Source organism: Lissotriton helveticus, chromosome 2_1, assembly GCF_964261635.1.
Source record: "Lissotriton helveticus chromosome 2_1, aLisHel1.1, whole genome shotgun sequence".
NCBI lineage: Eukaryota > Metazoa > Chordata > Amphibia > Caudata > Salamandridae > Lissotriton > Lissotriton helveticus.
In genome coordinates, this window is record NC_136059.1 from 1911411685 (window position 1) to 1911427071 (window position 15387).

The following is a 15387-nucleotide window of genomic DNA, read 5'->3' on the forward strand; positions in this document are numbered from 1 at the left end:
GAACGCTTATGAAGCCATGAAATTATGTACGAGTTAATAAGACCACGAGGAAACCACGCACTAATGTGAGAAAAGGCATAGTGTAAATAATTTATGCTTAAGACAACAATGATGTTATTCCTTGTCCTGATGATGATGCCCTATATGTAAAACGACATCGAAACGTCGTCGACCATAAAACCCCATATGCAATATATGAATGCAATATTGAAAAATGCAATGGTGTGTTCTAAACAATTTAAGTCTGTAACACTGACTACAAGTACACAGACATATTTGTGCTGTGCCCTTTTTGCCACCTGTTCCGTTGTTTTGTCTTGAATGTTAAGGGTCACGGCTGTGCCCGCTTGGCATCTATTGGTTCTCACATCTCTTAACACTCGTTTGAACAAAAAATAAATTTCTTGTCCGGCTGGACAAAAGACATATCACTTATTAAGTGTGTGATTATTGTTCTTGCATATTATTGTGTCCGTAAATAGGGACCACTGTTCTGTATAACATGATACTGCCCAAGGTCCCTATGGCATACCTTTTGGGTTCCCTTGTCTTTTTGTAAAAGCATGGAATGCAGAAGCCTGCAGTATAAAGGGCCGTAAAAGCACCACTATTGCTTATGATCTATTTTCGTTTTTTGCTGCTGTCCTGTATGTAACACGATATTTGACAATGCCTTGCCTCTATACTCAGTATGATGAGCATGGTTTCAGTAAAAAGAGTTTTAAAAAACAAAAAATGTAAAAAAAAGAGAAGAAATTAATGTAAACATCTCGAGAGCAGTGGTTGAAAGGTTCCCATCCCAGCTATAAAGCATTATGAGGCCCTAGTTTTCGAAGAATGCCACTCCATGCACAATGGATGGTGTACTATACTCCCTTATTACTACACTAGCAGCCCGTCCCGTCCGGTCCGGGAGCAATTAGGCTTCAGGGCCCCCGCCCTCCCCGACATTGTCCGTGGGTCCCCGGAGCCTTCCTCCATATATTGCAGTATTATACCTCTATGTTTATTTTGTACGCTTTTGTAACCTGCACACGTAACTTTTTCCTCCTGTAATGCGCTGTTTGGCTCACTTTTTTAATGCTCCGTTTGCTTCCTCTTGCTACCTGCACACGTCACTTTTTCCTCCTATACCTCTATGTTTACTTTCTACGCTTTTGTAACCTGCACACGTAACTTTTTCCTCCTGTAATGCACCGTTTGGCTCACTTTTTTAATGCTCCGTTTGCTACCTGCACACGTCACTTTTTCCTCCTATACCTCTATGTTTACTTTTTTACGCTTTTGTAACCTGCACACGTAACTTTTTCCTCCTGTAATGCACCGTTTGGCTCACTTTTGTAATGCTCCGTTTGCTTCCTCTTGCTCACGATGTACGCTTTTGTAACCTGCACACGTAACTTTTTCCTCCAGTAATGCACCGTTTGGCTCACTTTTGTAATGCTCAGTTTGTTTCCTCTTGCTCACGATATTCATTTTTGCTTCATTTTTCCGCCGCTCCTAAATAAATAAATAAATAACCTACCTCATCCGCCGCTCACTGCTCCTCCCCGCCTGTCCGCCGCTCCTCACCGCCTGTCCGCCGCTCCTCACCGCCTGTCCGCCGCTCCTCACCGCTCCTCCCCAAATAACCTACCTCATCCGCCGCTCACTGCTCCTCCCCGCCTGTCCGCCGCTCCTCACCGCCTGTCCGCTGCTCCTCACCACCTGTCCACCGCTCCTCACCACTCCTCCCCGCGCCATGTCCGCCGGTCCTCCTCGTGCTCCTGGATGCCGCTCCTCCCCGCGCTCCTCACGTCGGGCACGCACGTCGCGGCCGGCGCTTCTTCCAAGGGACTACTTTTTTTTCGGTAAATTTTTTAAATATCGTATATTTATTACGTTTATATAGCCTATGTCCATCTGCACACCCTGACGATTACAACAATGTATCGAGTGTGTGGATTGGCGCTGTGGTTCCCGAGTTTACCCGCCTCAAAGGTTCAAAGTTCTTCCTTTATAATAGTAGTATAGATAAACGGAATTCAAACATTCACAAACAATGTCTAAGATGTTCGGAACCTGGTAGTTTAATCCAAATTTTTTTAGAATGTGGTAGCCTAAAAGTATTTTGTGGAGGTTTCTGAGGTGTTGTACGTGGGCTTCTCTTGGGGCAGAGAATGCCATAGACTGAACTCAGTTATTTTTGGCTGTTCTAAGAATGTAGGAATCCGACCAACTCTGGCACGCAGTTATTGATTTGTAACTATGGTACTGGCACAATCAGTAATAACTGCTCTTTGGACATCAGTCATGAATTGAGAAGATAAACAATGGGTATTCCAAAGAGTATCTGTATGTAAAGCAAATGGGAAAAAGTAGAATGTTTTTAACATTTGGATGTATGTCGAACCTTTTATAACTAAATGAAATAATGTACCAAGAGGGTATATATGGCAGGTGTCATAAAGCGCTTGTAAAGAGAGAGGATTGGAAAGAGTAGGGAGTATGTTTTACACTTTTGTGATATTTATTTAATGCATTGCACTTTAGTGTGCATGAGATATGTAGACTACACTTTGGATTCCAATGTAATAAATTTGGTTTTAGGTTTATTCTGTAGAACTGCAGTTTTTAGTAGGACATGTGATGTATATACATTATTAATTTATATGGGTTATATAATATATTTATACTGTGAACTTAGGGGCCTATTTACCAGAATGTCACACAGTGCAGCACAACAATTCACCTTGCTGCACTGCTCCGCATGACAGGGAAAAAGCAGGAATGCGCCGTATTTAAGGCAATACAGCACATTCCTGCCTTTTCCCCTGCGCTGGCACCCTTTTGGCAGCCAATGATGCAAGGGTGCCTACATTGTTTGCAGGATTGTTGTCCTGCACAAAACAATCCTGAGAGGCATATTCCTCTTTCTATGTGTGCCACAAAATGCAACACACATACAAATGAGAATTTGCCCCTCAGGATTGCAGAATTCAGCACACATAGAAAGAGGAAGTAACAAGGAGAAATAAAGATATTTCTCCTTATTACACTTCTCTTGAGAAGGCGTAACTTTTGGCCCATTCCCAGGTCTACCAGTTCTGGTAAATCCGGGAATGCGTCAGAAACCGTGGGAGTTGTGTGGGGACACCCACGCAATGCCAATGGAACTCCTTCCTAGGGCAGAGTAAGGCAATGCAGCGATGTGCGCCGCGTTGCCTTACTTCAGGTTTATGGAGCCACTCGGGGCCATGCAAAGTGCTCTTGTGTGGCTTCATAAAGCAAGAGTGACGCAACCTGGCTCATAAATGGGCCCCTTACTCTTTAACTTTTATGCAGGCATGAAATGTATTCTGTTTATCTGCTGCAAGAAACCAAAATAAAAATAATTTTTAAAAAAAGATGTGGGTTTAGCAGAATTTTCAAAATTCAGGAATTCGGAATTAAAAGTCCCCCTGAGATGCATGTTTGTTTAGCATAGCTTCTGTCTCCTCATGCAATTAATCGTGCGGCCCCTGATGTTTGTCTTTTTCCCTTACTTTGCAGGTGAACTGAAAGAAATCAAGCAAGATATCTCTAGTCTCCGATATGAACTCTTGGAAGACAAATCCCAGGCGACTGAAGAGTTGTCCATTCTCATTCATAAACTGAGCGAGAAACTCAACCCAGGCACGCTGAGATGTGAATGAACGTGTCGTGGACCCCACAAGAGACTTTGAAGGCAGCACAAATGTTGGCAATAATCTTTATTTATTTTTTAATTAAATATGTTTCATTTTTTATTTTAACGGCGGAATATCTTGGAGAAAATAAAGACGTGAGTTGTAGAAGGCACTCAAGACTTGCTGGAAAATAATAAATAAGCCTTGGTATACGGGAGTGAAATCGGAGGGCGGACTCTTTGCTGGGCCAACCACCTCGACAGCAAAATACAACATATGGACAATCCAAATATCAATGATCATGTTGGAGGAAAAAACCATCAAATAATTATAATAAATAGGCAGAAAAATTAAGCTCGACGTGAGATGCTGAGAAAAGAAAACATGCAAACCTGACAAAATAAAGCCATTTGTTTGAGTGGGTTGTGAGCTGCAAAAATTAATTTAGAGTACATTTTAGAAAAGGCATGAGAATAGAAACACGTTCAATGTGTAGTTGGCCTGGATGGTGAACGAAAAATGCTGATTTTGTTTATGGGAAACTTCGTCATTTGCTGGTAAAATGTAACTAAGATCTCTAAAAATACTGGCTTGTAAACTAGAGTCACATTTCATTCTGCTTGTAGTGGAATTTTGGTGCTTGATATTGATTTGTTCACCAGAGCAGGACCTCACTCCTGCCCACTGCACTATACACAAATCCACACTGACTGTAGAAAAGTAGCAAGACCCAACTAACCTGCATCTCTCCCAATAACTATTCACCGGACGAGTGGTGGTGTTATTGTGTAAATCTGTTATATATGCTATCGGTGGTCCCTCCACCCACCAAAATGGATACAACAAAAGGAGTTAGTGGAGATATTCTTTTATTTTGAAAGTTAAAAATATCAAAATAATATACATGCATCTAAGTCTTCATTCATTCCATCCTCTGAACATTTGACGTCATGCATTGGCTTAGCCTAACTGCTCTGATCTCAGCAGATGTATCCCTAGGATGCACCAGCAACCACCGCTCACGAGAGGGTGGATTCCCATCCCATTCTTCTCACACCACTCTCTGGCCATTCTTATGATGAGGGAATTCTGTTCTAGATTCCAGTTGGCGAGTCATCACCATGAATGGATTAAACCCCTAGACGTTCCAGTTGTTCGGGGGGGGGATACAAGTGGAACTTCTATAGGAGTGTTACATGGTTCCCCTTTCTAGGAGGTGGTCCACAGGGCCAGACTGGGAACCATAACCGGCCCTGGCAAAGTGCTCAGCCGGCCCCCCCCTGCCCACTCGGAGGGGTTGGAGGTGCTGCCGAGCTCTTTGCCAGGGACGGTTTTCTGCCGATTTTGCAGCTATGCTGCAAAAACGGCCCTGTAACAAAAACGGCCCCCAGGGGTCCAAAACCGGCCCACATCCGTGCGGCGCACCGGGGGCTCGCCCGGTGCCCGCTATGGCCAGTCCGGCCCTGGTGGTCCATCTCGAGGATAACTATTTGCAAGCATGCTCCAACTACTCACGATCATGCCTTGAAACTCCCCTTCCCGAGCTATCCTTGGAGGCCCTGTATTCTGATCCTACACCACTGATCCACCTATTGCCTGGATGGCAGAATCTAAGGAGAGATTACTTTCAACCCATGATGTCTCTAGGATGATAGACGCATATGATACAGAAATAAGGAAATGTAGTTATATTACACCCTCACCTTAGTCTTCCCTCTTGCAATCTCTCCCTTCATTTCAGGGAGATGCAGGTATTGATTAGAGAGGAGCAGGGCTTTGCTGTCAGAGAAGACATGGGCACCGATGCTCTGGTCCCTCTCCAAGGCCCTGGTAGAACTCTCCTTTTCCCTCTGATTTCTCCCTGTTATCCTCTGCTCTCTGTGTCTCCCCCTGAATGTGATTTCTAGTTTCATTTACTTTTGAAAGCATTTAACCCTAATAGCAGGTTTTTTTTTTTAACTCCCAGCAAACCTTCTAATTACTGAAGATATCAGCCCATCAGACAGTCACTTTGATGAATCAGCGGTTGAGCTTCTGCCGTGGCTGGACTGGCCGTTCTCCCACTCTTGCTATAGACTAGGAGGGCTTCTTTCAGAACAGATGGGGTTGCCATAACCGAGCCATGCTAGTCATGGCTTCCTGCAGTCTGCAGATGGTTTGTACCTTTTTGTTGGACTGAATTTGGTTTCCCATCTGGCCCTGACTTCTGTCTCTGAATTGCCTGATTTGGGGGGAGCAAGTGCTTGGATGTGTTCACAAGGCAGCACAAACGCTCCTCAAAGTACACAATTAAGTAAATATGCTGAGCTTGATGAGCACTCACACTAGTGCAGCCCGTGCTTTGCACCAGCGAGTACCTCTTGACACAGATTAATGATACCTGAAGATCATTCCTACTGAGACTGCACATGATCTGTGCTATTGAGCACCCGTCACATACAGTAATTACTGCAGCACGTGCTCTGTACCCATACACCCACTGGCACTCAATCCCACACAGTGACCATTGGAGGTCACCTTCACTGGTGTAGGATATGAGGTGAGCAATGCTGGACCACAATGATGACATCACAGACTAAAAACTGAAGATCAATTTCACTGTAGCAGCACATTCTGTGCAATATACTCCCTCTCAAACAATAATGATTGGAGAGCACTCTTACTGGTGCATTGTGTATACTGCAACTCGGGGAACCCCGTCACATACAGAGGATTTAAAAGACACCGTCACAAGCCCAACATGCACACGCCCCCCCCCCCCTCTTAGACAAACCCCTGGCACATCCACTGAGGACTTAATCGGACCCTCCTCAGTGCAGTGCATTCTCTAACCGTACTGTATTGAGTGCCTACTCATATACACTCAAGCATTCTATATTGCAGCTCTACCTTGTGTGCATTTCACTCAGCTTCAGTGCGATGAAATCTGCCCCACCTCCTACCCACAGATCTACTATGCAAGAGAACCAAAATCCCAGCTTCCAACACTACGTCTCATACTAGATATGAGTGGCACCCATTACATGTCCCTGCCAAGGATGGACATACGGATCCTCTCGCCACCATGTCTGAAGCCTTCAGTTACTAGGCTAATGTTGGACCCCCCGACACTTTATCATGGCTATCAGTGCTGTCTGACCCTGTAAATTCAGAAAAGGTTCCTGCTCCCTTTCTCTGTTACATTGTCATTCCGTCTCTCAGTGGATTCGCATTGATCCCTCCAGCTGCAACTTGCCTCAGAACAAACATAGACCAATGCAGGTAGAGGGCATTGTTGGTCACAATGAAGAAATGGGAATATACACCGGCACAGGGTGATTTCTGGGTATCTTTGAAAAATAGCTAGCTAGCACAGAAGGGACTATAGGGTGTTTGCCTGTGTGTCTGTGCACATATCTATGTGCATGCATGTTTTTTAGGGCTCGCCTTTACCATTCCGAAGGAATGGGAAATGGCGAGAATTCAAGTGCTCGAACTGATTGTCAAACCACCGCTTTTTTTCGTGGCGTTTTCTTCGAGTGCACGTACAGGCACGCGCTTTTGGCCCATACACTTTCATGGCCATCTGTTCCTGTTCCTCAATGTCCCTCCCACCCTTTGTTTGATCTTGCCGCGAGTTCAGGCTAATGGCCCTCCCCCCTCCCCCAGCACAGAGCGCGCATCGCGGCCGCACAGCACATCAAAGGGCTTCTCCCAGCGTGTGCTGTGCGGCTTCTCCTCCCCTAATTATGTGGCCGGCCGTACTTGTGTTTCCCGGCCGCTTCCCGGCCGCTCTTGTATTTAATTAGCAGCAGCAGCATTTCTCCTGCACCAGGCCACATCAAAGGCTCTGTGCCACTTTCACCCACACAGCAACACTTACAGACACGCAACGCCACTCACACCCACGCAAGCCCACTATCATCCACGCAACACCACACTCACCCACGCAACGCCACTCACCCAAGCAACACCACTCACACACGCAACCCCACTCATCCACGCAACCCCACTCATCCACGCAACCCCACTCATCCACGCAACCCCACTCATCCACGCAACCCCACTCATCCACGCAACCCCACTCACACACGCAACGCCACTCACCCACGCAACGCCACTCACCCAAGCAACACCACTCACACACGCAACCCCACTCATCCACGCAACCCCACTCATCCACGCAACCCCACTCATCCACGCAACCCCACTCATCCACGCAACCCCACTCATCCACGCAACCCCACTCATCCACGCAACGCCACTCATCCACGCAACGCCACTCATCCACGCAACGCCACTCACCCACGCAACACCACTCACCCACGCAACCCCACTCATCCACGCAACGCCACTCATCCACGCAACGCCACTCATCCACGCAACGCCACTCACACATGCAACGCCACTCACCCACGCAACACCACTCACCCACGCAACACCACTCACCCACGCAACGCCACTCATCCACGCAACGCCACTCACACATGCAACGCCACTCACCCACGCAACACCACTCACCCACGCAACACCACTCACACACGCAACCCCACTCATCCACGCAACCCCACTCATCCACGCAACCCCACTCATCCACGCAACCCCACTCATCCACGCAACCCCACTCATCCACGCAACCCCACTCACACACGCAACGCCACTCACCCACGCAACGCCACTCACCCAAGCAACACCACTCACACACGCAACCCCACTCATCCACGCAACCCCACTCATCCACGCAACCCCACTCATCCACGCAACCCCACTCATCCACGCAACCCCACTCATCCACGCAACCCCACTCATCCACGCAACGCCACTCATCCACGCAACGCCACTCATCCACGCAACGCCACTCACCCACGCAACACCACTCACCCACGCAACCCCACTCATCCACGCAACGCCACTCATCCACGCAACGCCACTCATCCACGCAACGCCACTCACACATGCAACGCCACTCACCCACGCAACACCACTCACCCACGCAACACCACTCACCCACGCAACGCCACTCATCCACGCAACGCCACTCACACATGCAACGCCACTCACCCACGCAACACCACTCACCCACGCAACACCACTCACACACGCAACCCCACTCATCCACGCAACCCCACTCATCCACGCAACCCCACTCATCCTCGCAACCCCACTCATCCACGCAACCCCACTCATCCACGCAACCCCACTCATCCACGCAACCCCACTCACACACGCAATGCCACTCACCCACGCAACGCCACTCACCCACGCAACGCCACTCACCCAAGCAACACCACTCACACACGCAACCCCACTCATCCACGCAACCCCACTCATCCACGCAACCCCACTCATCCACGCAACCCCACTCATCCACGCAACGCCACTCATCCACGCAACGCCACTCATCCACGCAACGCCACTCATCCACGCAACGCCACTCATCCACGCAACGCCACTCATCCACGCAACGCCACTCATCCACGCAACGCCACTCACACATGCAACGCCACTCACCCACGCAACACCACTCACCCACGCAACACCACTCACCCACGCAACACCACTCACACATGCAACGCCACTCACCCACGCAACGCCACTCACTCACGCAACGCCACTCACACGCGCAATGCCACTCACACGCGCAACGCCACTCCTACACGCAACGCCACTCACACACGCAACACGACTCACACGCGCAACGCCACTCACACGTGCAACGCCACTCACACGCGCAACGCCACTCACACGCGCAACGCCACTCACACACGCAATGCCACTCACACACGCAACGCCACTCACACACGCAACGCCACTCACACGCGCAACGCCACTCACACATGCAACGCCACTCACACGCGCAACGCCACTCACACGCGCAATGCCACTCACACACGCAACGCCACTCACACACCCAACGCCACTCACACGCGCAACGCCACTCACACGCGCAACGCCACTCACACGCGCAACGCCACTCACACGCGCAACGCCACTCACACACGCAACGCCACTCACACACGCAACGCCACTCACACACGCAACGCCACTCACACGCGCAACGCCACTCACAGGCGCAACGCCACTCACACGCGCAACGCCACTCACACACGCAACGCCACTTACACACGCAATGCCACTCACACACGCAACGCCACTCACACACGCAACGCCACTCACGCACGCAACGCCACTCACACATGCAACACCACTCACACACGCAACGCCACTCACACACGCAACGCGACTCACACGCGCAACGCCACTCACACGCGCAACGCCAATCACACGTGCAACGCCACTCACATGCGCAACGCCACTCACACACGCAACGCCACTCACACACGCAACGCCACTCACACACGCAACGCTACTCACGCACGCAACGCCACTCACACACGCAACACCACTCACACACGCAATGCCACTCACACACGCAACGCCTCTCACACACCCAACGCGACTCACACGCGCAACGCCACTCACACGCGCAACTCCACTCACACGCGCAACGCCACTCACACGCGCAACGCCACTCACACACGCAACGCCACTCACACGCGCAACGCCACTCACACGCGCAATGCCACTCACATGCGCAACGCCACTCACACGCGCAACGCCACTCACGCACGCAACGCCACTCACGCACGCAACGCCACTCACACACGCAACGCCACTCACACACGCAACGCCTCTCACACACCCAACGCGACTCACACGCGCAACGCCACTCACATGCGCAATGCCACTCACATGCGCAACGCCACTCACACGCGCAACGCCACTCACACGCGCAACGCCACTCACACACGCAACACCACTCACGCACGCAACGCCACTCACGCACGCAACGCCACTCACACACGCAATGCCACTCACACACGCAACGCCACTCACACACGCAACGCCTCTCACACACCCAACGCGACTCACACGCGCAACGCCACTCACACGTGCAACTCCACTCACACGCGCAACTCCACTCACACGCGCAACGCCACTCACACGCGCAACGCTACTCACACGCGCAACGTGACTCACACGCGCAACGCGACTCACACGCGCAACGCCACTCACACGCGCAACGCCACTCACACGCGCAACGCCACTCACACGCGCAACGCCACTCACACGTGCAACGCCACTCACACACGCAACGCCACTCACACATGCAACGCCACTCACAGGCGCAACGCCACTGACACGCGCAACGCCACTCACACGCGCAACGCCACTGACACGCGCAACGCCACTGACACGCGCAACGCCACTGACAGGCACAACGCCACTCGCACGCGCAACGCCACTCGCACGCGCAACGCCACTCGCACGCGCAACGCCACTCACACACGCAACGCCACTCACACACGCAATGCCACTCACACACGCAACACCACTCACACACGCAACGCCACTCACACACGCAACGCCACTCACACACGCAACGCCACTCACACACGCAACGCCACTCACACATTGTGGGTGCAGATTGTGGGTGCAGATTGTGGGTGCAGATTCAGAGAAAACTCAGCAGCACCACCACCATTGCAATGCAATAGGTCTCGTTTTAACGCAAATTTAAGCTATAGGCCTTGTAAATGGCAAAGCCTTTTATTTATGTTCCAAAAACCAGAACGCAAAAATAAAGGGCATAATCATTTACAATGCTAATAGTTCAGACTCGCGTTATTGCGAGACCTATTGCATTTTCAATGCTTGTTTGTAGGGGGAACGTTTCATGGAAAAACAAGAGAGGTTTCAGGGGAAAAGGGTCAGCATGCTGTGCTTAGGGGATAGTGACCTTGGAACAAGTATTCACTTGGAACTCATTTGAAGAAACGATTTGTAGTGACAGAGTTTTCGGTGTGGACTTAATCTATATACGCATTTCAGTTACGTTTTTTTTGTGACAGAAATGTTCTTGTCTGAACTTAATCAATGCTTAGGGTATATACATTCAAAGTCCACATAGGGCTTCACCAGTGCAGTTGTCTGTGTCTGATGCTTTAGATGAGAGGGCTAGCTATTCTGGGTTCTGTGAGTGTGAAGGCCTGGCCATCAGCACTCTGGGGATAACTTCCATCAGACTCCAAGGCCTGGGGGCCATATTATCAAGAAAGAGGGATACATTCTCGCCGCTTTTATCAGCAAGAAACTGCAGCTAAAGCGGTAATAATGGGCTTGATAATATGCCCTTGTGAATTCCCATAGAAGCCCAGGTTCTGGTGTTAACCTGGGCTTCTATGGGAATTCACAAGGGCCTATTATCAATGCCATTAGCGTCGTTTTAGCGGCAGTTTCCTGCCTATAAAAGCGGTGATAATGTAGCGCCCTTTCTTGATAATATGGCCCTTGGTTCTTCCAGAAACCCCTCTCACTGAGTGAAATATGAATCTGTGCACATGTCGAACCCCAGACCTCCTCCCTTCCAGCTCTTCCTTCAGCCCCACAGGAAAGTATATTCATTAAGAATAGAGAGAAGGAGGCGGAAACCTCTGTCTGTCCGTTGCTTTTTGTGTGAAAGGTGGGTAGGGCACCTACAATTATGGGCTCTCTCTGTTAGGCTCCAGCTACTCTCCCACCGTCTCTCTATTTTTATACTCTCTTGCAGGCTCCAATTACTCTCACTGACATCCTCTGCCTATAGGATCTCCCCACGAAAGTCGTATGTATAGACAGGTTCACGAGGAAACTGAGGCACAGATGTCACCTGGGCCAGGACCAGCCCAAGTTCTGCTGTGAATCCAAGACCCACCCATCAGAAGTGGTTCCACTTAAATGCTCTCCTCGTTCCTGAATTCCTGATGATATATGACAATCAACCCTGTGACACAGTTAACTTTCTCTTCATAGCAAATAGACACCAGGGACCATATTACATAATGTGCCCTGGGAGTGCAACGGGTGTTTGTGCCAGCTTTGCACGCCTTCGGGGTATTACAGAAGGGGCTGCAAACACTTACAAGGCCCCTTCTGTAATACCAATAACGCTGGCGCACATAAAGCTCCAGCGCTATCTTCAAGGGGGCGTTCGCTCAATTCCATGGGGGTGTGCCCCATGCAAATGAGCGAATCCCTTTACCTTTGCTCTCGCGCCGTATTACAGACGCGGGCGCAGAGGCAAAGAAGCCCTCAGGAGGTGCACTGACAGTGGCACACTGTCAGTGCTCCTCCTGAGAGCAGCACTGAGCAGGGGGTGAAGAGGGTCTCATGGACCCCCAGTCACTGCACCCGCCTGCGAGGGGAGCTCCATTCTCCTTTAAAAGTGCATGCGGGTTGCCACCTGCACAGTGAAAAACGAATTTCACATGAATACGCTGACCCCAGGGTAGCACGAGTTCGCAGCTGTCCTGTGGGCAGCGCATTCATTATATTGTGGCGCACCTTCCTTCATTGTGCTGGGCGCACCTTTTTAAAGGTGCGCCAGGCAGAATGAAGGAAAGTGTGCCACATGTGTAATGCACCCCCTGGAATTCCACCTTTACAATGCTTGTCTGGTGAACAACACTCTGAAGAGGCTACAAGTGACACAAGTGCTCAACAAAATGGCACATAAATAAATGTAGGGTTATCTACAGGACAGCTGGCAGCATCACTGTATAGCTACTTTTTAAATGTAGGGTCATATAGAGGGCAGTTTGCAGCATCACTACAAAACTACATTTTAAATGTAGGGTCATATACAGGACAGCTGGCAGCATCACTGCATAGCAACGTTTCAAATTAAGGGTCATATACAGGACAGCTGACAGTATAACTCCATAGCCACTTTGTAAATGTAGGGTCATATACAGGACAGCTGGCAGCATTACTGCATAGCAAAGTTTCAAATTTAGGGTCATATACAGGACAGGTGACAGTATAACTGCATAGCCACTTTGTAAATGTAGGGTCATATAGAGGGCAGTTTGCAGCATCACTACAAAACTACATTTTAAATGTAGGGTCATATACAGGACAGCTGGCAGCATCACTGCATAGCAACGTTTCAAATTAAGGGTCATATACAGGACAGCTGACAGTATAACTGCATAGCCACTTTGTAAATGTAGGGTCATATACAGGACAGCTGGCAGCATTACTGCATAGCAAAGTTTCAAATTTAGGGTCATATACAGGACAGGTGACAGTATAACTGCATAGCCACTTTGTAAATGTAGGGTCATATAGAGGGCAGTTTGCAGCATCACTACAAAACTACATTTTAAATGTAGGGTCATATACAGGACAGCTGGCAGCATCACTGCATAGCAACGTTTCAAATTTAGGGTCATATACAGGACAGTTGACAGTATAACTGCATAGCCACTTTGTAAATGTAGGGTCATATACAGGACTGCTGGCAGCATCACTGCATACGTACTTTTTAAATGTAGGGTTATATACAAGACATCTGGCAGCATCACTGCATAGCAACTTTTTAAATGTAGGGCCATATACAGGACCGCTGACAGAAGAGGTGTGGTGCAGCGGCCAGGGCGGCTGACTCCAAAATACTGGGGCTCACGGTTCGATCGCCGGCGGCAGTTTAGCCCGACACCATGTGACTCTGGGCAATAGCTCACTTAATCTTCCCGACGGCTCCCAGCGCCTTGACACACTTAGGGGTAATTGTTCGTGCTTTACAAATATCGGGGAATTATTAATTAATTATTTAATATTAATAATCACTGCATAGCCACTTTGTATATGTAGGGTCATATACAGAACAGCTGGCAGCATCACTGCATAGCCACTTTTTAAATATAGGGTCATATACAGGACAGCTGACAGCATCACTGCATAGGTAATTTTTAAATGTACGGTTATATACAGGACATTTGGCAGTATCACTGCAAAACTACTTTTTAAATGTAGGGTCATATACAGGACAGCTGGCAGCATCACTGCAGTTCTACTTTTTAACTGTAGGGGTTTTAAACAAGACAAGTGGGAGCATCACTGCACAGTGTAGGGCTATATACAGGACAGCTGGCAGAATCACTGCATAGCTACTTTTTAAATTTAGGGTCATGCAAGACAGCTGGCAGCATCACTGCACAGCCACTTTTCAGGAGGTAACACAGGATACATGCCCTTTATCACTAAAGGCTTAGAAAGTTTGCTAGATGTTTGAGCTTCTTTGAAAGGGTATCTAGTGATATCATATTAAGTCATGGTCACCAATCACCACCCTTCCACTTCACTTGAAAGGATATACCAGGATGTCTTTTGCCAGCCCTACACTAAGCAGGAGGGACGCTCACTGACATGAATAGCTCTACTCTGCTCGCATTGCGCTCATAGATTTGTTGACAGCACTCTTGATGCATCTTGCTCTCTTCTTTTTTTTTGTTCCATTGTCCTCATGTTTGCACAGTAGTTTCTTGTGGGCAGAGACCATCATAGGAGGACAAACTCCTAAATGATAGGATTAAGCTAGCATTTGCAATGCAATAGGTCTCACATTACTGAAAGTTTGACCTATTAGAGTTGCAAATAATAATACAACATCAATAGCTCAAACTTTCAGTAATGTGAGAGCTATTGCATTTCAAATGCTCGTTCTTACTTTCTTTTACAGGCACACAGTGATTATCTATCAAAGCAACAAAGCCTATCCAGGTATCATTCATGAAAAATAGTAAACCATTTCAAATAGTTCAGTTAATGATTTAAGGGACAAAAAAGATAATGAATGTGGTCAGTGTGAAAAAGTAAGCACACAGTACTGGTGAGCAAAATAACAGTCCCAATATGTGACCGACATAATACGGTGACA

General features: G+C 48.7%; 1 protein-coding gene and 1 long non-coding RNA gene across 3 annotated transcripts in view; one reads left to right on the plus strand and one right to left on the minus strand.

The window, feature by feature from the left end:
* The window catches only part of TRPC3 (transient receptor potential cation channel subfamily C member 3), a 697537-nt gene extending 693255 nt beyond the window's left edge, over positions 1–4282 (plus strand). Inside the window, exon 12 of the mRNA XM_078676843.1 lies at positions 3532–4282. Within this exon, the coding sequence (XP_078532969.1) occupies positions 3532–3674 (143 nt within the window). The 3' untranslated portion in view covers positions 3675–4282. The remainder of the gene's footprint in view (positions 1–3531) is intronic.
* LOC144818937 (uncharacterized) overlaps positions 1–15387 on the minus strand; it is a 324952-nt gene that overhangs the window by 304354 nt on the left and 5211 nt on the right. The window lies entirely within an intron of this gene.